Here is a 23,076-nt window from a genome sequence, read left to right on the forward strand (position 1 = left end):
AGATATCTCAATGTGATCCTTCTTTATAGCTGAGTAGTACTCCATTGTATAGAAATACCACATCTTTTTTATCCATTCCTCAGTTGATGGACACTTAGACTGTTTCCAAGATATGGCTATTACAAATTGTGCTATTATGAACATGGGTGCACATATATCACTGTGGAATGGTGTTTTCAGTTCTTCTGGGAATATGCCCAGAAGTGAAATAGCTGGGTCAAATGGGACTTCCAATCTCAGCTTTTTGAGGAATGTCGAGACTGATCTCCCCAGTGGTGGCACCAGTCTACACTCCCACCAGCAGTGCAGGAGAGTTCCTTTTTCCCCACACTCTCTCCAGCATTTGTTGTTGGTAGTTTTCTTGATCCTGGTCATTCTTTCTGGAGTAAGATGGAATCTCAGTGTTGTTTTAATTTGAATTTCTCTAAAGACTGATGATGATGAATATTTTTTCATGTATTTATTTGCCATTTGCATTTCTTCATCTGAGAACGTGTATTCATCTCAGATGCCCATTTTTGGATTGGGTCTTTGAATTTCAGGGGTCTCATTTTTTAAAAAAAATTCTTTATATGTTTTAAAAGTCCTTTGTCTGAGGGACAGTTTAGTGAGAATTTTTTTTCCCAGTTTGTGGGTTTTATTTTCACTCTGCTGGAGACTTCTTTTGACATGCACAAACTTTTTAATAGGACATCATCCCAGTTATTGATTCTGGGAAGTATTTCTTGTGTGGTTTGATTCCTGTTCATGAATTCCCTACCTACCCTTATGTTTTCAAGATTTTTATCTAAGATTCAAGATTTTTGTCTTCCAGCAGATTTAGTGTTTCTGTTTTAATATTCAGATCTTTGATCCATTTAGATTTTAGTTTAGTACATGGTGATAGGCATGAGTCTAGGTGTAGTTTTCGGCATATGAGGAGCCATTTTTCCAGCACCATTTATTAAAGAGACTGTCATTCTTCCAGTGAACATGTCTTTATCAAAGATAAGGTGGTTGAGTGTGTTTGCAGTTATGATTGTGTCTTCTAATAATCTATTCCATTGATCTTCAGATCCATATTTATTCCAGTACCATGCTGATTTTATTACAGAAACTCTGTAGTATAACTTCAAGTCAGGGATAGTGATGCCTCCTGTCTTGCCTTTGCTACTTCAAACTGCTTTGGTTACTCTAGGTCTCTTTTGGTTCCAGGTGAATTTTAGGCATTATTTCTCTAGATCTGTAAGGTTTGTTAATGGTATTTTCATTGGGATTTCATTGCATCTGTATATAACACTTTTGGGCGAATGATCATTTTCACAATATTTATTCTTATCCATGAACAATGGATGTCTTCCCATTTTCTGATGTCTTCAATTTCTTCTTTCAGGGTATTATAATTTTCCCTGTAATTCTTTTACTTGTATTGTGAGATTAATTCCTAAATATTTCATATTTTTGGATGCCAGTGTGAAGGGTGTGGCTTCTCTTATTTCTCTGTCTGTGATTTTGTTGTTAGTGTATAGGAATGCAATTGATTTTTGAGTATTGACTTTGTATCCAGCTGCACTGCTGAACTTATTTATTATATCTAGAAGTCTTTCAATGGAGTTTTGGGGGTCTTCTGTGTAGAGTATCATGTCATCTGCAAATAATGATAATTTAACTTCCTCTTTTCCTATGTTTACTCCTTTTATTTCTCTCTCTTGTCTAATTGCTCTGGCTAGTATTTCCAGTACTATGTTAAATAGGAGCGGTGATGAGGGACATCCTTGTCTTGTGCCTGATTTTTAGGTAAAGGCCTTCAGTTCTTTGCCATTTAATATGATTCTGGCTCTTGGTATGTCATTGATGTCTTTTATCATACTGATGTAAAGACCATCTATTCCAATTTTCTGTAAGATTCTTCTCATGGATAAGTGTTGGATCTTATCAAAAGCTTTTCTGCATCTATAGAAATGATCATGTGATTGTTACTTTTGGCTCTATTGATATGTAGGATTACATTTATTGATTTATGTTTGTTGAACCATCCCTGCATGGATGGGATGCATCCCACTTGGTCATGGTGTGTAATCTTCTTGATGATTTGCTGTATCCTGTTTGCCAATATCTTAATGAGGATTTTTGCATCTATGTTCTTTAGGAAGATCTTTTTTAGTTGGGTCCTTCTCAGATTTTGGTAGTAGGGTAACAGTTGCTTCCAGGAATGACTTGGGAAGAATTGCTTTCCTTTTGATTTCATTGAGGAGTTTGAGGAGTGTTGGCATTAAGTCTTCATTGTATTTCTTGTAGGATTCCACAGTGAATCCACGTGGGCCTGGGCTCTTCTTTGTAGGTAAGGACTTAATTATGTTTTCAATTTCATTAATTGAATTTGGGTTATTCAGCAGTTTGACATCTTCTTGACCCAGCTTTGGTAGTTTATATGTTTCTAGGAATCTGTCTATATCTTCTGTGTCATCGAACCTATGAAAGTAGAGGTTTTTGAAATAGGTGTTAATGATCTTTTGTGTTTCTGCAGTCTGCAGTGACTTCACCTTTTTCATTCCTTATTGCATGAATTTGAGTTTTTTCTTTCCTTTTTTAAAAAAAGGTTGGTTAGTGGATTATCAATTTTATTTATTCTTTCAAAGAACCAACTCTTTGCTTCATTGATTCTTTATATTGTTTTCTTAGTCTCTATTGCATTAATTTCTGCTCTGATTTTTATGATTTACTCCATTCTTATGGCTTTGAGCTTGACTTGCTCTTCTTTTTCTAGATGTTTGAGGTGTAGCATCAAGTTGCTTGTTTTTGTTCTATAATCCCGATGCGGGAGCTCAGTGTAATTTTTCTCTGAGGGCTGCTTTCATTGCATCACACAGATTCTGGTAAGTTGTATTTATATTTTCATTTGCTTGTAGGTATTGTTTAATTTCTCTTTTAATTTCCTTTGTGACTCACTGAATGCTCAAGAGTGTATTATTCAATTTCCATGTGTTTGGGGGATTCTTGCCATTTCTTTTATCATTAATTTCTAGTTTCATTGTCCTATGATTTGATAAAATGCATGGGATAATTTCAACTCCTTTGCATTTACTTAGATATGTTCCATGGGCTAGTATATGGTCTCTTTTAAAGAATGTCCCATGTACGGCTGATAAGAATATGTATTCTGATGTTGTTGAATGGAACACTGTATACGTTTATCAAATCCATTTGTTCACAGCTATGATTCAGTTCTGTTATTTGTTTGCTGATTTTCTGTCTGGTTGATCTCTCCCTTAGTGCCAAGGGTGTGTTAAGGTCTCCTGTCATAATTGTGTTATTACTTATTTGATTTTTCATTTCTGCTAATATTTGCTTTGTATAGCTGGGTGTTCTGGAATTTGGTGCATGTATATTTAAGATTGTTATCTCTTCCTCTTGAAGTTTTCCCCAAACTACTATGTAGTGACCTTCTTTATCTCTTTGGATTATTCTTGGTTTCAAGTTCACATTGTCTGCAAATAGAATAGTTACCCCTAATTTTTTAAATTCCTGTTGCATGAAGTATTGTTTTCCATCCTTTGACTTTCAGTCTATGAGTTTCCTTTTGGGTTAGATGGGTTTCTTGTGGACAGAGTTTGATTTGATGTTGTTTCTTAATCCATTCTGCCAGTCTGTTTCTTTCAATGGATGAATTGAATCCATTTACATTAATGGTTATAGCTGTTCTACACTGCTTTATTGTTGACATGTTTTCTTTCTGCTGTTGTATCTTTACCTTTCTATTCTGTTTAATTGGTATGTCATAGATGTCCTTTATCATATCGAGGTAAATATTGCTTAGTAGTCTTTTCCTATGTGTATCTAGAATGTGTTTCAGTATTCTTTTCCAGATTGGTTTGGTATTTATGAAGTTCGTCAGCTGTTCTTTGTCATGGAAGTATCTTATTTCTCCATCCATTTTGAAGGACAGCTTTTCAGGGTATATCAGTCTGGGTTAGAAGTCATTTTCTTTTAGGATCTGAAATACTTCGCTCCATGCTCTTCTTGACTTCATTGTTTGTGTTGAGAAGCCTTCTGTGATTCTTATATGTTTTCCTTTATAGGTGGTCTGTCTTTTCTCTTTAACAGCTTTTAATATTCTATTCTTATGTTTGATTTCTGGGTGGTGATTATTATATGTCTGGGTGGTTATGGCTATTTGGAGTTCTATATGTTTCACTAATCCATATGTCAGTTTCCATTTTCATGTTTGGGAAATTTTCAGCTACTACTTGTGTAAATAGCCTCTTCATATCATTTGTGTTGTCCCCTTCTTTTTCATTTATCCCTATCAATCTCTTGTTTTTATTTGCATCATGTTGCATTGCTTGAATTGTTATCTCCTGATTCCTTGTTATTTTTAAAATATCTTTCCTGTTCACTAGCTGAAATCTTGTCTTCGAGGTCTGAAGTTCTATCTTCACTCCTTGTGACAGTTTTGACAACTTTCAATGAAATTTTTGTTTTCCTGTATATCTCTTTGAATCTGCTTCATGCATTCTGTTTCTTAAACTGTTCATCCATGAATTCTATGTTTTTACATTATTCCTCTAATTATTTAACTGTGTCTTCTTTAGATATGTTCAGCATTTCTTTTATTACCTTTATCATTTCTTCTTTTACTTGAGAGATTATTTCTAATTTGAATTCCTTTAAAACTTCTCAGAGTTGCTTCTTTAATTCATTTCATATTATTTCAGATATTTCAGGTATATGGCATATATTTTCTTCTATGTATATGGTTTCCAGGCTATCTTGGGATGGGCTGGAGGTTTGATATTGCATTTTGGTCTTCTGTCTTGTCATTTTCCTAGAATTCTGTGTTTCAAAAGATGTTCCAAAGCTTCCCCTGGGTGTGTTGGTAATTGTCTCCTGTGCCCTTGGCTCCTGGGACTGAATGGAGGTTGCAGATCATGGTCCAGTCATACCCACAGGAACTTTCATGCCATCTCCAGTGTTTCAGAAAGCTGGGTGAGCTCCTAACCAGGGTTAGGGATGGTCCAAATGTCTCCCTAGGCTAGCACCAATGTGCTAGAACTAACCTCCAATGCATTCATCTCCACTGATTGAAGAAGGTCACAGCGTATAGTCCATTTGAGTCCGTGAAAGCTGCAGAGATCAGTATAGTGTGGCTGGAAGCTGGGCGGGCACTTAACCACTGGGAGCAATGATCTTAAACTCTCCCAATTTGGATTCTTATATTTCACAGGGATCCACAGATCTAACTATAATATTTGAAGATGGTTTGAAAGTTTGTGGATTCTTGGTGGAGTGCTGGGTCCTCTGGCACATCCCTGAGTCCCTATTAATTCAGGAAGTTGTGGTAAGAGGTTCACTGGTACCCAGGACCTTATCTCTCAGTTCAACATCACCAGCAAAAATGCCTCCAGTAATTCTGATTTGTACCTTGACTAAAGCTTTCCTTAATAACAAGCCAAATGCATTTCCATTCTATTTCATCTAATTATTAGAATATTCATGTTTGCAAGCAGACAGATGTTCACAAAAGCAGACTGTATGAATGTGTATGTATGGTGTGTAACAGTTTGATTAGTAAGAATGGGGTCTATAATCATTCCTTGGTGCCTGCTAGATAGAATTTTACAGACCAGTGATTGTGAAACTTAGGTCTGATTCCTTGTATAGTAGTTAAGGTTCTTACAGATTCTACAGGACCTTTTATTTTTAAGCATGTTGAAATCTATTGACACTGTAGAAGAAACTGAATCTGAAAGAGGTAAAATATAGGGACCTGGGATTAAATTCAGCAGCATGAGTGTCTGCTTGCCAAGTACAAGATGATGAGTTTGATCCAAGGTGCAAAAAGAAAGAAAGAAACAAGCAAGAAAGCATTAAAATAGTGGCATGCATACATATGTCGACATTCATGAGAGCTGTGATTCAGAATCTTTTGAACTGTGACACATGACATATTACATCTCTGAAAACCCGCTGTGCTATGCCTGAACAAGAAAGAGAATCAGCATGAAATGGAACATAACTTTTCATATGATTGGTCTTCTTAGAACCTAAGCCTCCAACAATTCTAATGCACTGTTAAACTACCATTCCAAAAACATGGGAAATCCACGAAAGCCATATGATAAAAAACTTCTTCACTGGGAAATGCCTTTTAAACTCTTATGTCTCCTGTTTGTTTTGACTTGTGTTAAAATTTGCAAATCTTCCAATGTGATTTATAAAGAAAAAAAGATATATTTTCATTATGCTCTCCTTTGCTGTCTCCTGGTGCTCTGCATTCACTAATGTGAACCTAGGTCAGAGACAGCAAACTTCTAGGCCTTTCAATGATGGCAAAGAGCCCACTGTGCAACATGTGCCAAAGGTTCACCACGATTCACCTGGAATAAACCAGTTTGCACATGAGCACATTTAGGTCACTGAAAGCTAGCACTTTTCTTAGGAATTTATGATGTTATCAAAACCCGGAGAAGGGAATTCTCACAACACTGATGTATTGAAGAATGTATCTCATTGTAGTTCCCCATTTGAAAGTAGAATATTCATTCACATCCATACCTTTGACTGGGGAAAAAATAGTGTGTTTATATTCAAGTGGATAATTTTCATGTATTTTTTCGAATTGCTTTCATTGGTGCATTTTAGATATCCATAAGGATCACATTCATTAAAGGAAGTTTCTCCCTGTACCTGATAGTCTTATTTATTTTTCCCCTAGTCACTTCTTCTCCCTTCAACTCCTTATCTTACTGTCCTTATTTAAAAATTTTGTTTCCATTTTCTTCTGTTTGCTCCTTTTTTTCCCTTTACATCCTTTACTTCCTTACCCTCCCACCACTTTACCATTTCTATTTGAATATTTTCTATCTTTTGCACAGTTGGGCCATTACACTTTTCAGTTTCTCCCACTAGCAAACAATATGATATTGAAATTTGTGCTTGTGACTCATTTCACTTAACCAGTGGAGTCTTTGTCCCCATTCTTTCCATCCACCCTGCCTCTTCTTTGCTTCCCCTTTCTCTAGAAGAATTGCTCCCTATTTCACAATGCCTTTTATACACTTTGCTCATTCTTTACACACTTAACATCTCAAAGCAGTGAAATATAATTCATATCCCTAAAGTTTTAACAATCAAGAGTACTAAAAACTAAAGAGTGGAGCAGGGGATTTAGTTCAGTGGTATAAGTGCCTTCATGGGAAACACAAGGTCATGAGTTCGATCCATGGTATACCCCACCCAAAAAAAGAAAACAAAAAAAAATTAAAGAGATTGTTGGAAAATCACAATACTACTAAGTTAAAACAGAAGAAAGAGAGATGATGGTAACAATCAGACTTGGCTTAGTGAGTGTCAAGCACAGAAGCAGTGGAACAATTATTGGACTGTGGGGCAGAGAAATACATGAGAGTACTTCTGAGGAAAGGGTTGATATATTAATTATTTTGTATTGTCATTACATCCTAATAAGTAAAACTTTTTGTTCTGATTCAGATTGGAGTTTCACCGAGTCTAATGAGACTCTGAAGAGATCTGAGAAATTGATGCTTGGCCATCAACATCCACTTCTGGCAGAATCCGTGATGAAGAGTCCATCAGCATTCCCAGAATCTGGTGAGTCAACCTTACTGGGTAAAAACTGATGAATATCAGACCTGTGTTTGTGTCAGGCAGTTGTTCTCACTGTGTTGCATGATTTGGGTTTCCAAAGCAAAGCATGAAGATTCAGCCAAAGCCTCACAGTACAAGAATGTGTCTTTGGCTTTCCCATATTTCCTTATAAAGTTTATTTTTCCTTTTTCCTTTACAGAATCAGGTGACACACATCTTCACGGGAAGGTAATGACTGTATATTTGTGTTCTGAATTAACTGCATAGTTTGGAGCTGTGGAGTGTTTACTAACCATTTTACTTTAAAACCCATTCAGGCTGCCATGGAAGAAAAAGATTCTGTTGTGAAGAAAGCAGTAAGAATGAAAGTTATACCGACATTCCAACTAGGTAAATGAAGCAATACAGATGACTCTGGAAAAATCACAGTACCTTAAAGTGTTTGATGTGCCCAGAATCATGTCAGTTTTTTTCTCCAAATGTTTGGAAGGCTTTGACATTAACAGTGCAGATGTAATTATTGCTGTCCATACTTGCAAATAGAGTGCTGATATGCATAAGAGAAAACAACTTTTAATGTGTTGTTTACTTATGTCTCAATACCCTATGTTACCAGCTTGGACCCGGGGTACTTCACAGGTATCCACAAAACTTACTATAAAATTCCGAGTTGTTTTCAAGTTTGTGGGTGCTTGCTGGAGAGTTGATCCTTCTGGCACCTTCCTGAGTCCCAGTTAACTCAGGAGGCTGTGGCAAGAGGTTCACTGGTCCCCACCATCACATCTCTCAGTTCACCACAGTGAGGAAAAGTGCTTCCAGTAAGTCTGATGTTTACCTAGACTAAGCTTTCCTTACGAACAAGCCCACTGTGTTTCCACTTCATTTCATCTCAGTATTGATATGTTCTTGATTGCAAGCAGATAGATTTTCTCAAAAGCAGACTCTTACAAGTATGTATGTATGGTGTCTCATATTTTGATTGTTAAGAAAGTAGTCTACAATCATTCCTTAATGACTGGTAGATACAGTTATTCAAAACAGTGATTATGAATCTTAGGCCTGAATTCCTTGAGTAGTAGGAAGTTTTCTTACAGATTATACAGAAGCTTTTTTTATAAGAATGTTGACTCTATTGACACTAGTAGAAACTGAATCTTAGTGAGGCAAAATACAGTGAGCAGGGATTTAGCTCAGCAAGATACATATCTGCCTGGCAAGTGCAAGTTGAGGCGTTCAACCTTAGGTATCACAACAAAGAAACAAACAAGTGGCAAAATAGCAACATGCAGCACATATGCCAGCATCCATTAGAGCTGTGATTCATGAATCATTTGAACTGAGACATGTGATACATTATATATCTGAAAACCTCACTGTGCTATGCCCCAACAAGAAAGAAAAAGCGTGAAATGACAGGTAACCTTTGGTATGATTGGTCCTCTTACAATGTTATACTCCATAGATTTTAATTCACTGTTAAACCACCATTCCTACAGTATGGGAAGTCCATGAAAGCCATATGACAAAGAGATTTTTCACAGTGAATTGTCTTTTAAACTCTTATGTCTCCTGTTTTCTTCCACTTATCTTCAAATTTTTAAATCCGATAATGTGGTTTCTAAAGAAAAAGGGTATATTTTCATTATGCTTTCTTTTCCTGTCTCCTAGCACTCTGCACTTGTTGGTACTTGTTTGTGTCTAGGTCTAGATCAGAAACGGAGAAACTTATAGGGCTTTCAGGGATAGCAAAGAGCTTGCTGTGGCACATAAAAATAATACTTACCCAATGTTTATGAGCTCTACCTCTGTGGAAATTTTGAGAGCACCTTACCTCCTGTTGATGAGGCCCTCAGTTTCCCATGCTGTCCCTTCACAGCCTTCTGTGTCTCATAACCATTTTCAACAGTGAAAATACTAATTCACTGGCTGCATAGCTGAACAGCTTCAAGAACAATGGAAAATACCATACCAAAATGAAATGGCAATGAATATTAGTTCATGTGGATCTGAGGAAGCCTCAGAAGTAAGAACGGATGCTCAAAAGAGAAATATAGACTAGTGGGGAAGATGGCAGATCAATAAGTAGCAAGATAGCGAGGCTCTCTGAGAGAAACAGCTAAGATGCTAGAATTTAATGCCATGGAGAAGACCAGAAAAAAGGAGAGGGATTCTCATGACTCAGGAAAAAGCCAAGGAAAAATGAAAGAAAAACATGGGTGGAAGCCTGAATCCAGATGCACTTTCATTCAACAGAAGTGCTCCCACATTGCCCTAAGCACCCTGGAGTCCAACAACTCACAGTCCTGCTGAAGTTGGGGGTTTTTGAGCCTGAGGACCTTAGTAGGAAGGTGTGTAACAACAGAGAATGGAGCTGGCATGGAGATCTACACTAGCCTGTGGTGAGTGCTTGGAATTTGGTCCTCCTGCAGGAGGTGGTGATCAGCTGGGTGACATGCTGGAATCAGGCAGGATGGGCCTGAATCTGGAACTGTAGTTGCTTCATTTGGCCTCTCCTGATGCAGAGCAGATTGGTGGGAACTGCTTCAACTGGGTCATGCCCCTGGAACGGGACCCAATAGCCAGGGATGAAGTTGCCCCTGAAACAGTCCTGAGCCAGTTCCATCTGTGCAGTACACACTAAGATGGTGAAGACTCACATGGTTGACTGGCTCAGAGGGGAGGGGCCAGCCTGCACTACCCCTGCTTGTACCTCACTGATCAACAGCAAATGGGAGAGGGCAGAAATCCCTCACCATTGACTTCAAAGAAATCATAACCAATACAGAAAGGGCCTGGGACCCACACTATGCACTTGTCAGGAAGAAACCAGAAACATAACAAGAGAAAGAAAGAAAAATCTGTCTTCAGCTACCAATTCAAACAGTATGGGTCTAGGAGAGGTAATTACAGAAGAGATCAAGGATAGCAGACATGAAGTATTGGAAACAGCATCAGCTGACATAAAGAAATATCTTTGTGACATTATAGAAGACCTCAAAACAGAAATACTAATACAAGTACAGCAAGATATAAGAAGTCTAATAAAATAAATGCTAAGCACGTCTCAAGAAGACACAGATGGAAGAATGGAGGGTCACAGAAAAAGGAGAGAAACCTTTGATGAAGAATATAAAAAAGTGTAGAATACATGAAACATATTGAAAGATACTACCAGGAAATTTAAAACTACATTGAAAGATTGCAAAACTGCCTGAAATAAACTAAAGATAGACTATGAAAACTTGAAGACAGGCTTGCAATATGTGATCATGAAAGGAAAGGTCTCTTAAAAGTAACAAGGAAACAGGAAATAGCAATACAAAGGCTAGAAAATGACAACAGGATCTATAACTTAAGAATAAAAAATGCGGGGCTTCTGGGAGAACATGGCGGACAGATAGCAGCAGCTACAGAGGCTCTCTGAAAGACCCAGCTAAAAATTCATGAATGGTGCGGAGTAAGGAATCATAAGCAAGTGGAGATATGCCCTGCTGACCCAAGAACGGGCTGAGAGAAACCAACTTGGAATGCAATCCTGATGCTATAACAGGAACAGAAAAGCCTCAGTGTGGAAGCTGAAGCCCGCGCCATTGGAAGCCATGATTTGGATTTCCCACCACGTGGCGGCTGCGTCTACATTGGCTCGGCAGGGAGAGAGACGCACGGAAGCTCTGAGAACAGGAATCAGCAAAGGGAGTTAAAAACAGCACGGGCGGGGAGCCATGCATCCACCTCTGGTGAGTGAGGGAAAACTGGGACTCTCCCACGGTCCAGGAGACTCCAACAGAGGACATTCCGGGACTGGGCAGACTTGCAGGAGCGGGGCGCTGCAGCGACTTCAGCCACCTATCCCCCTCTCAAGCGGGATTGGTGAGAAGTGCCTAGCCTACGTGACGCTGCTGGCCGAGACCCAGTAGGCTAGCACAACCCAGATCCCAGAGCCTGAGGGTGGCCTGGAGGGGCGGGCCCCGCGTAGGCTGCCTGGTCTGCAACTTCCTGGTGTGCTACGGTGGGCGGGAACACCTAGTCGGCGCAATTCGATCAGGCTGTAGCTGACAGGGAGGGAAGCTGGGCCTCCTATATACGCTTGCATATATAAGGAACAAAGAATATGGGAAGAGGGAGCAATAAGAAAGGCCCTTCGGCCTCCAATCCTGAGAAACAGGCAAGAGCGGACACCACACCAATAGACATAAAGCGCCATCTAGAGAGCTTCATAGATGAATTCAGGAATGAAGTTATTAATGGCCTGAAGCTAGACATAAGCAGAATAGTTAGAGAAATGCTAAGCACCACCCAAGAAAAAACGGATGGTGGAATGGAAGAACAGAAAAAGAGGGGAGAATTGTTTGATGGAGAAAAAAGAGAAAGCATAGAATACATGAAGCAGGTTCAAAGAGACTACCAGGAAACTAAAAAGTCTATCGAAAACTGGCATAACAGCTTGAAAGAAACTAAGGACAGACTATCTGAACTGGAGGGCAGATTTGTAATATGGGAGAATGAAATGAAAAACTTCTTAAAAGTAACAAAGAAACAAACAGCAATAATACAAAGACTAGAAGATGATAAGACGATCCATAACTTAAGAATTAAGAACATAAAAGAAGAAGTAGGGACACAAACAAATGAACTACAAAAGCTACTCACAGAAATAATCCAGGAGAATTTTCCTAATTTAGCAAAAGGTAAAGATACTCAGTTGTATGAAGCATACAGAACCCCAGCCACCTACAACCCAAACAGAGCAACACCCAGGCATATAATAATAAAAATTCCATAAATTCGATACAAGAACAGAATATTAAAAACTGTCAGAGACAAGAAACAGACCACTTACAAGGGAACACCCATCAGAATTACAGCAGATTTCTCTGTACAAACCATCAAATCACGAAGAGCGTGGGGGGAAATAATTGAAGCTTTGAAAGATAATAATCTCCAGCCAAGATTGATATATCCTGCACAACTGTCCCTGGAAATTGATGGAAAAACAAGGTGCTTCCAGGATAAAGAGGAACTGGGGGAATTTGCAACCACCAATTCAACTCTACAGAGAACACTGCAAGATATTCTAAAAAAGAAAAATACAAAAAATCCAGAAGTAGCGGCAGAGAGGCCACAATGAATGGAGCAGAAAACAAAATGAAGAAGACAAACTGACAACTAATGACAGAAAAAGAGCTCAACAGAAATGAGGCAGAGATGATTGGATGATAGGAACAGCTATTTTGGAGAAAATGACGTCTTAATAGGTAATACTGATTTAGTATCATCTTGTTTTGAAGTCTCATCAAGCTTTTGTTCTTCTGTCTGCATTGGTCTAAACAGGTTGTATCTTATTGGATTTTATAATGTATGATAGTATAAGCAAAGACTTTTAAAGACAAGGAGATTATACAGAAACCATTGTTCATTTTCTGTTAGTTGATTCTAAATACCCTGCAATGCTGTCATTCTCTTAAATGGTTTTATATTGTTTTGATATATTTGATGCTACAGTATACGAAGTTATACTCAAAGATTTCAAGGAAACAGACAATATGGTAACTACTTTTATGTCAGGATTATCTTGTGGTGAAACACTATTCTGCTTAAATGGTTATGTTTTGATCTGCGCTGTTTGGCTGTTATGCCCTCTTTTATCTCAATCTCCACTTCATTATTTACTTTTTTATTTTTATCCTTTTAAGGGAAAATAAATAGAAAATAGCAGGATATATTATAGTAACCCACTTTGACTTTCCATTATCTTGATTTAAAGCCCTGTATTACTCTCACCATCTTGTTTTTGACTGATGTCCCCTATTCTGTTTTGCTTGATAGTACCAGGTTCGAAAGTTTAGGCAACAGCTGTGAAGATAGTGAGATTCATTATGACACCCATTCTCATTGACTATTATCTACTTTTGAACACCTATAATGTTTCCAATGTTTTGGTTCTGTCGGTTTTGTTCTTTACTGTTTTGTTCAATTTTATTATAACTGATGATATAGGCAATTCTACTAGAGATAGTGGGAGACATTATGGTAACCATTGTTGATCACCTTGTATTATGCTTTTACATTATCTATTATGTCCACCCTTTTGATTTGATTGACTCTGTTCTGTTATGTCACATTTGGTTCTACTCCCTTCCAAAAAAAAGTAATAAGAACTGTGGGAGCAACAAAACCCAAAATGTGTAATTGTCATTGTACAAAAGAGAGGAAAAGAAAGTGCTCTAAATGATATAACTGCATGTATACTTAAAGGTATAAGATAGATAATGATATCACTAAGTTTTGTTGGATCATTGAACAGAACTGTTTGCTGTTTGCAGTCTCACTGTTGGAATGTCCACTTTACAAGCTTTAATTTTGTGACTTGAACAATTATTTCTAAGATGACAATATGTAATCTATTAACTAGTGATTTCCTACTATTTATTTTTTTCTATAAATCTGTATAACTTGTACCCTTTCTCTGCTTTTTTTTTCTCCCTAAATAAATTTTTTAAAAAATTTAAAAAAAAGAATAAAAAATGTGAATGAAGAAGCAGGGGTAAACACAAAGCAAATACAGACTATTCAAATAAATAATTAAGAAAAACTTCCCAAGCATAGGAAAAGGAAATGATATTCAGATGTATGAGGCATGCAGAACTCCAGCAATCTACAACCAAAATAGAGTTACACACAGACATATCATAATCAAGATCCCAGAAATTCCTCACAAGTACCCAACATTGAAAGCTGTCAGAGAAAAGAAACGATCACCTCTAAAGGAAAACCCGTCAAAATCATGACAGACTTCTTGACACAAACCATCAAATCAAAAAGAGCTTGGAGTGAACTATTCCAAGCCTTGAAAGAAAATAACCTCCACCCCAGACTGATATTGCCTACAAAACTGTCTCTCAAAATTAATGGAGAAACAAGATGCTTCCATGACAAAGAGGAACTGGGAGAGTTTGTGATCATCAATCCAACCCTACAAAAAATACTGAAGGACATTCTAGAGAGGGAGAAAAAAACCCCAGGATTTCAGGAACAGTGGCAGAGAGGCCTCAATGAATGGGGCAGGCAATGGAATGAAGGAGAAAAGTAGACAACCAATAGCAGAAAAATAGCATAGCAGAAATGAGGCAGAGAAGGTTGGCTATAATCTCTGACATAGATGGCCTTGATTCACTAACAAAAAGAAACACAGGCAGAGTAGATCAGGAGATAGGGTCCATCAAGATGCTCTGTGTATGTTGGTGGGAGTGTAGACTGGTATAACCTTTGTGGAGGTGAGTGTGGAGATTTCTCAGAAAGCTGGGATTGGAAGTCCCATATGTTCCAGCTATTCCACTTCTAGGCATATTACCAGAACTGAAAGCATCATACCACAGTGATATATGTGCACCTATGTTTATAGCTGCACAAAGATATGAAAAGCTATAATCTGGAAAGTGAGCTCCCACTACTCAAGCTGCCAGGCAGCTGCTTTCTCAGGAAAACAGCCTCCCATAGATCACATAATCTGGGCCTGTTTGATTCTACAATTTGTGTCCTGCTTGGGCAGGACTGACTGTCGTCTCACTCAGTTTGAGTCTGCATGGGAACTCACTAATATTACTTCTGGGTCATCAGGACAGACCAAGGATGTTCTGGATGGAGGTGTTATCTCAGCATTCTTTTCTGTCTTGGCATTTCCCCATGCTCACATCAGTGACCTGTCTGTCTGTGCTCTTGAAATATTGCAGGTGATGGTTCAGTTTTCCAAGTCTTGGTTACCTAACATGGTACAATTGAACCACTGTTGGCTCTTCTTGAAGTTCCTTGTATGTCATCATTAGAAGGTGGTTACATAATCTTATCTGGACACTTTCATACCTTTGCTGCAATGAGAATCCTGCATAGCTGTTAGATACTGTTGAGCAAATTCTTTCTCTCTTGGTTCATCTCCTGTAGACGGTGATCTTATTTCTTACCTTACCAGTGGTCCAAATGAACGCACTGAAGTAGTTGTAAAAACAGGAGTTGTGCACCATCTGCTGAAACTTCTAGGATCAAGTGAATTGTCCGTTCTGCCTCCCGTGCTACTAGCCATAGGGAATAATGTCACTGGAAAAGAAGAGACTCAGATTGTGAGAGATGCAGGATCATCTGCTGCTTTTCCCAGCCTGCTCATTCACCCCAAAACTAATCTTCAAAAGGAAGCTACATGGACAGAGTCAAACATCACAGTTGGCCAACAGGACCAGATACAGCAAGTTGTCCATCATGGATTAGTCCCTTTCCTTGTCAGTGTCCTAAGGCAGACTTTATGACTCAGAAGAAAGCTGTGTGGGCCGTGACCAACTACATGAACCATGGGGCAGTTGGCCAGGTTTATACTTTGTGCAGTCTAGTAAAATAGAACCATTGATAACTGCGAAAGATAGGAAAATTATTTTTGTTCTTCTGGATGCCATTTCAAATATTTTTCAGGCTGCTAGAATCTAGACAAAACTGAGCAGCTTAGTGTAATGATCAAAGAATGCGGGCGTTTGGCAAGCTTGAAGGTCTACGAGACTGTGAGAATGAGTCTGTGAATAAGGTCTCATTAAACTTGATTGAGAAGTATGTAGAGCAAGATCAAAATGTTGTGCCAGAAACTACCTCTGAAGGCTGCACTTTCCGGATTTAGGATTTGGCTCCTGGTACCTTTATCTTCTACGCATGCAGCTGAGGGACGCATCAATTTTTCTTGTGTCCTATGTTTGGCACAAGTTTGTCTGCTTCTCTACTGAGAACTCTTTTTTAAAATGTGATTTGTGTTTGTAGCACTTCTTACAATGAAACTATACTTGAACAGTTGCAAACTGTAAATATTATATGAAGGTTATCCCCTGAAGGGTTTCTTAGCACTATGTGGAATCTCATATCTTGCATTTTCCTGTGAATAAACATTAACTTCCATTCTTTGCTTTGCCATTCTAAAAAATTAAATCACTAAATTCAATTAGTAGGACAATCTATTCATTGGTGTCACCTGATATGTATTCTACTTTATGTAGCAGCTAAATTAGTGCCCTTAATCATGTGATTACATTGATAAGAAATCTTGAAACATAATGTATATGTCCTTACCATATCTTATAGACTACTAGTTATCTCCTAAATTAATGGGTATAGGCTATAAACCCAAAATTATTTCCCCACAGATGTGACTTCTTTGCATCTCCTGCTCTCCTTGCCTTCCTCTCCCCAACCTTTTCGCTGGAGACTAATCTCAAATAAATTCAGATCCCTGCACATGCTAAGCACATACTCTACCTCTGAAATTCACCTTCAGCCCTTCTCTTATGTGTTGATGTATGTGGTAACCTCAAGAAGCGGGGCATTTTACACAAAACACTAAATGTGTTCCCTCCACATCGCAACAGGTGAAGTAAGAATTACAGAGTAGACTCAAGCAAGTTAAAGAAATCTAAGTAGTTCATTTCACAACTCTTTTGTGAAATGATATCTTTTGAAAAATAATTAGTAGAGTGTTGTTCTCCAAGGACGCAGTTGTATACATTTACTTATTTAATAAAAATTCATTCTATAACGGGTGCTCATGATTTCATATCTGAATATTTCTGGAAATAGAATTTATGGACTGTTTAAGAGGTTTAGGCCTGCATCAGCTTTACTTGACACTGGTTCCTTCTATGAATTCATCTCCCTCCCTTTATTCATTTGGCCATCATATTCATCCTCCTGACTATTGAGAGTGATTGATCTCTGGAACAGATGTGACCATGAGCCACTGTTCAAAGCACTGATGCGCAAACATCTCAAAGTTACCTTTAGGCTTGCATGATCTGACTTCTACTTCTGTATGTTCAGCCTTCTCATCTGTCTGCCCTCATTGATCTCAGGCATTCCTAAACAGCTAGTGATATTTTCCATTGTGATTCCTCTATTTTTAGATCAGTATCATTCCCATTTAATATTTTTTTCTCTTGCTACTACCTTTCATACTCCCACAATTCCCTGCCTTGTGTCTGGCTAACCTCACTCTAATTCTAAGCTCATCATTACCTCTAGAAAAGCCATTCCCGATACCTTTTATTTATGCTCTCTAAACCCCAGTGCTTAGCACTTAGCAAGAATTCCATAAATAGTTTTTGAGTAAGATGAAGGAAGACTTGTATACAAAGAAGATTTAAAAGATTGTCCCATGCAATACAGGATCAAAAAGTTTAATAAGGAAGTAAGTTTGTTGTTTGTGTGGTAAAGATACAGTGGAAACATTGATGAAAGGGAGCCCCAAAGAAAGAAGCAGTTGTTTTATGTGGAGAAGGTAAACATAATCAAGAAATAATTCACATTATAAACTGAGTCTTAAAAGATTTTTTAAAATGTTGCCAGAAGAGTGGATGAAGACATTGCAGACATAAAGAAAAGGGTGTTCACTGATAAACATGTAAAGGTAATAGTAATTTACAGACCTTTAATAATAACATGCTGAGCTGTTTAAAAGTAGCCAAGATGTGTGGGAGAATAATGCATAGAGTGGATTTATATGTTTCTGTTGTATTTGAAATATTTCTGACTTCCATCTATGCTTAGGGAGTAAATTCATGATGAAGCTCTAAGAGGTCCCTATATCTTCAATATAGTGATATCTAATATCTTTCCAAATAATTTGTTAATTTGGGGATAATTACAAGTATTTCTATGTAAATATCCAAAAATTAGGATTAATTCAATTATTTAATTCTTAACTGGAAAATAAAAATAAATTTGTATTAGTTTTTCTACTTCATAAAAACTCACTTTTTATCTGTTCTAAGTAGTTTATTTTACATAAATATATAAATTTTTCAGAAGAACTGAACATAGAAGTGACATTAAAGGAAGATTTGAGAAGACGTGATGACAGTGAAAACAGCCAGGACCAGGTAAGTAAAAATGTAAATTTATATGCCTAGTTTAACATTGTTTTGTTTTCTTTAATAATATAGTATAAGCCAAATGAAATGACTTTTCTGACTCACATTTTAGAATCAGTGGTTTATGATTTAATATTTACTTTTGAAAATATTTCAGTCATGCCAAGGACGTGGCTCAGTGACACAAATGCCGGCCTGCATATACCCCTGAGTTTGATTCCTGAGACCCCCTCCAAAAGAAAAAACTTTTAACCAGTTATAAACAAGTTATTCTTAGAATCTATAGTAACTTATGTCTAAGTTTTAGATTTAAGGCAAAAGTGCTTCCATGTGTGCAATGTTCTTAAATGACGAAGAAAGGGAGTCCAGGTTCAAGCCCTTTTGTTAAGCAGCTCATGTTAGGGCCAGTGGAACAGTGATGACCACTGTTGGATGCACAACAAATGGTGATCATTCCCAGAGCCTCAGCAATGTATTCCTGAGTCCTGTTAGAAAGGAAAGAGACAATATGGTAACTACTTTTAGGTCAGGATTATCTGGTGGTGAAACACTATTCTGCTTAAATGGTTATGTTTTGATCTGCGCTGTTTGGCTGTTATGCCCTCTTTTATCTCAATCTCCACTCCATTATTTACTTTTTTATTTTTATCCTTTTAATTAAAGGAAAAAAATAGCAGGATATATTATAGTAACCCACTTTGACTTTCCATTACCTCAATTTAAAGCCCTGTATTACTCTCACTATCTGGTTTTTAACTGATGCTCCCCTATTCTGTTTTGCTGGATAGTGTCAGGTTCAAAAGTTTAGGCATCAGCTGTGAAGATAATGAGATTCATTATAACGCCCATTCTCTTTTATCTACTTTTGAAGACCTCCAATGTCTCCAATGTTTTGGTTTTGTCGGTTTTATTCTTTACTGTTTTGTTCAATTGTATTATAACTAACGATATAGGCAATTCTATTAGAGATAGTGGGAGGCATTATGGTAACCACTGTTGATCACCTTGTATTATGTTTTCACATTATCTATTATGTCCACCCTTTTGACTTGACCGATTCTGTTCTGTTATGTCACATTTGGTTTTACTCTCTTCCAAAAAAGTAATAAGAACCGTGGGAGCAATGAAACCCAAAATGTGTAATAGTCATTGTACAAAAGAGAGGAAAAGAAAGTGCTCTAAACTATATAACTGCATGTATATTTAAGTGTATAAGATAGAAAATGATATCACAGAGTTTTATTGGATCATTGAACAGATCTGTTTGCAGTATCATTGATGGAATGTCCACTTTACAAGCTTTAATTTTGTGACTTGAACAATTATTTCTAAGATGACAATATGTAATCCATTAACTAGTGATTTCCTACTGTTCATTTTTTTTCTGTAAATCTGTATAACTTGTGCCCTTTCTCTGCTTTTTTTTCTCCTTAAATAAAATTAAAAAAAAAGAATTGAATTGTACTTTCTAGTCTCTAGCTAACTCCATTGCCTACATTGAACGGTCATAAAGTCAACCCAGCTGCAAAGACTCATACCTTCCCAACTGAGACTTTGGTGTTAGGGTACAAACAATAATTTCTTACTTCAATGTAAGAAATCAGTAAGTACTTCATCCACTCTGTGTAGTAAACATTAGAATATATTAGAAGTGGATTTAACAAACGTAGTTCACATGGATGCGCAACACTTTTGTGGTATAAATTTGAATCACTCTGACTGGTGACCTTGTCTCTCAGTAATTTAAAGTCTACCTATACTCCAGTTAGTAAGCTTTAGAACAAAGGACTTTTTAATGAAGGATTCGCTGTTTAAAGGGTGACATTTTAGTTAAGTTTCTCATTGATAAGGCAAAATACCCAGCACCCAAAGTAAAATGAAGAAAGGTTTATTTAGCTCATGATTTGTAGAGATTTCAGTCAGTAATCTGTTGGGCCCAAGGTAGGGCTGCATGGCAGAGGGGCAAACATGCATGTTGCCAGAAGACATCAAATGCAGCAGAAGACCTGAATAGGGTCTTCACTTTTTATCTTGTCCAGACTACTAGGATTAGGGTGATGCCAAACCAATCAGTGAATTGATGTAGCAGGCACACCCTTAATTCCAGTACCACAAACTAGATTCAGTGACCTCTGAAAAAGCTCTATGACTGCATGGGTCTTTGAGGGGACAGGTAGGCCCAAGCCATAACAAATGGTAAGATAAAATATCTTTATATGGGAACAGATTTATAATATTAAAGATCACTTAGTACATATTTTTAAATTTAGAACATAAGTTTAGTCTACACACAGATAAAGTGAAGGTGTTGGTTCATGTTTTTCTCTTTGTTTTAAGGTAAGGTAGATTATTTTTCAACCACTTTGTTGCAGTCCACTGAGGAAGAAGTAGCTATGTAAATTAAGTCATCAATGAGACAGGCTAAATTTTAATTTTCTACTTTCCCTTTTTCCAAACTTTGTGGTTTCTTAAGAAGAATATTATGTTAAAAATATGCTCCCCTGAAGAAAAGGCATCAAGAATCAGACCAAGGAAACTAATCTTCCACTTCTACATTTGGAAAAAGTCTCTTAAGAATCAGAAACCATTATAGATTTTGAGAGATTGGATATATCTTTACACTTGGGAACTCATTATGTGAAAAAGTATAAGAAAAATTGATCAAAAACCATATAACCATGTATCACTGTAATATATTTTCTTTAACTCTTTTGGGATGATGCCTGGAAAGAAAATAATTAGAACAAGTGGAATTTCTAATTTTAGTTTTTGAGGGATCCCCATACTGATTCCCATGGTGGTTATTCTAGTTTACATTCCACCAACCATGTAAAATGGTCTCTTTTTCCCACAACCTCTCCAGCATTTGCTGTTTTTGATTTTCTTGATAACCATCCTTCCTGGAATAATCTGGAGTCTTACTGTTAATTTTTAATTTGGATTGCTTTAATGATCAGTGATTTTCAACAATTTTTCATGTACTTATTGACTACTTGTATTTCTTCTGAAAAGTAGACTCATTTCAGTTGCCCTTTTTAAAACTGAGTCTTTTATTGTGGGGGGTCTATTTTGCTGATTTTTTAAAAAGAGGGTAAAATTAAACATAACAAAACATCATAAGATAACAATATAAAAGACACAGATTGCAAAGCAAGACAACTGGAGATCTTCACTGTCTATCATTTTTTCTCTTGTTTTCTTCCAAATAGTTGTCCATATCGCCACATACAATGAATGCATACAAAACATAATTGTATAGAACTGATCAGAACAGGATGATGAAGGCATTTTAGGTCTTTAAGACCAGACAATAGGGAAGTCAACAATGGCTGCCATAACGTCTCTTACTCTCTTCAAAATAGCTGTCCATACTTTCATGTATGTTGAAATTAAACCAAACAAAACAGGCTAAAATCACTCTGACCAAAGAATAATAGTATTGCTGAATTTCACATCATGATGCTATGGAATCAGCACTGGTAACCTTAGTGTCTATTTCTTCAGAGTAGCTGTTCATCTCATCATGCATTATATTATCAACTCTCATGAACTTTTTAGAAGTTCTACACATGCATGAGTTTCTGCATGTATACCTGTCCTTTCTGTATTAGAGGGAAAAGCAAAACAAGACAAAACAAAACAAATTACTAGAAAAACCTGAAACAAAAAAGACATATAGACAACAATAGAAAGAGCCTAGAACACTGAAAATATAGGCCTTCAAAACAAGGTGGTAGGAGCATAACTAGGGTTGTTATTTTATGTAACGATCTTCAAGAGTTCCTCAGATAACTATACAATAATATTCACAATTGTTCCAATCCTATGTGAGTTTGATTTATTTCACTTGTGAGTATGGTCTCAAGTTGCATCCATTTACTTATAAATATCTCAATGTGATCATTTTTTATAGCACAGTAGTACTCCTTTGTATAAAAATATCACATCTTTTTTATCCATTCCTCAGTTGATGGGCATTTAAGTTTTTCCAAGATCTGACTATTTCAAATTGTGCCTATAAACATGGCTGCACATGTATCACTGTGGCATGATGATTTCAGTTCTTCTGGGAATATGCCCACAAGTGGGATAGCTGGGTCAAATGGGATGTCCAATCCCAGCTTTTTGAGGAATCTCCAGATTGACCTCCATAGTGGTTGCACATCCCCACCAACAGTGCAGAAGTGTTCCTTTTTCCCTTCAGCCTCTCCAGCTTTTGTTGTTGGTAGTTTTGTTTATCCTGGCCATTCTTTCTGGAGTGAGATGAAACCTCAGTGTTGTTTTAATGTGCATTTCTCTAATGATCAATGATGCTGAATTCTTTCATGTATTTATTTGCCACTTGTATTTCTTCATCTGAGAAGTGTGTGTTCATCTCAGATGCCCATTTTTGGAATGGGTCTTTGAATTTGGGCATCTGATTTTTTAAATTCTTTATATATTCTAGACAGAAGTTCTTTGTCTGAGGGACCGTTCACTAAGATTTTTTTCCAATTTGTGGGTTTTCTTTTGGCTATGCTGGATATTTTTTTGACATGTAAAAAATTCTTTAATAGGACGTGATCCCAGTTATTGATTCTGTGAAGCATTTCACGTG

General features: G+C 37.1%; 1 protein-coding gene and 1 pseudogene across 1 annotated transcript in view; both read left to right on the plus strand.

Moving 5' to 3' along the window:
• The window catches only part of LOC106026634 (uncharacterized), an 86,192-nt gene that overhangs the window by 17,105 nt on the left and 46,011 nt on the right, over positions 1–23,076 (plus strand). The window contains exons 8-11 of the mRNA XM_063243316.1: positions 7,471–7,590; positions 7,787–7,815; positions 7,905–7,977; positions 18,415–18,488. Coding sequence (XP_063099386.1) covers positions 7,471–7,590; positions 7,787–7,815; positions 7,905–7,977; positions 18,415–18,488 — 296 coding nt within the window. The remainder of the gene's footprint in view (positions 1–7,470; positions 7,591–7,786; positions 7,816–7,904; positions 7,978–18,414; positions 18,489–23,076) is intronic.
• Positions 10,142–16,525, plus strand: LOC134474747 (importin subunit alpha-1-like; annotated as a pseudogene).

The sequence above is a fragment of the Cavia porcellus genome, unplaced genomic scaffold (assembly GCF_034190915.1).
Source record: "Cavia porcellus strain 051 isolate PalLab524CR breed Dunkin Hartley unplaced genomic scaffold, mCavPor4.1 scaffold_37, whole genome shotgun sequence".
NCBI lineage: Eukaryota > Metazoa > Chordata > Mammalia > Rodentia > Caviidae > Cavia > Cavia porcellus.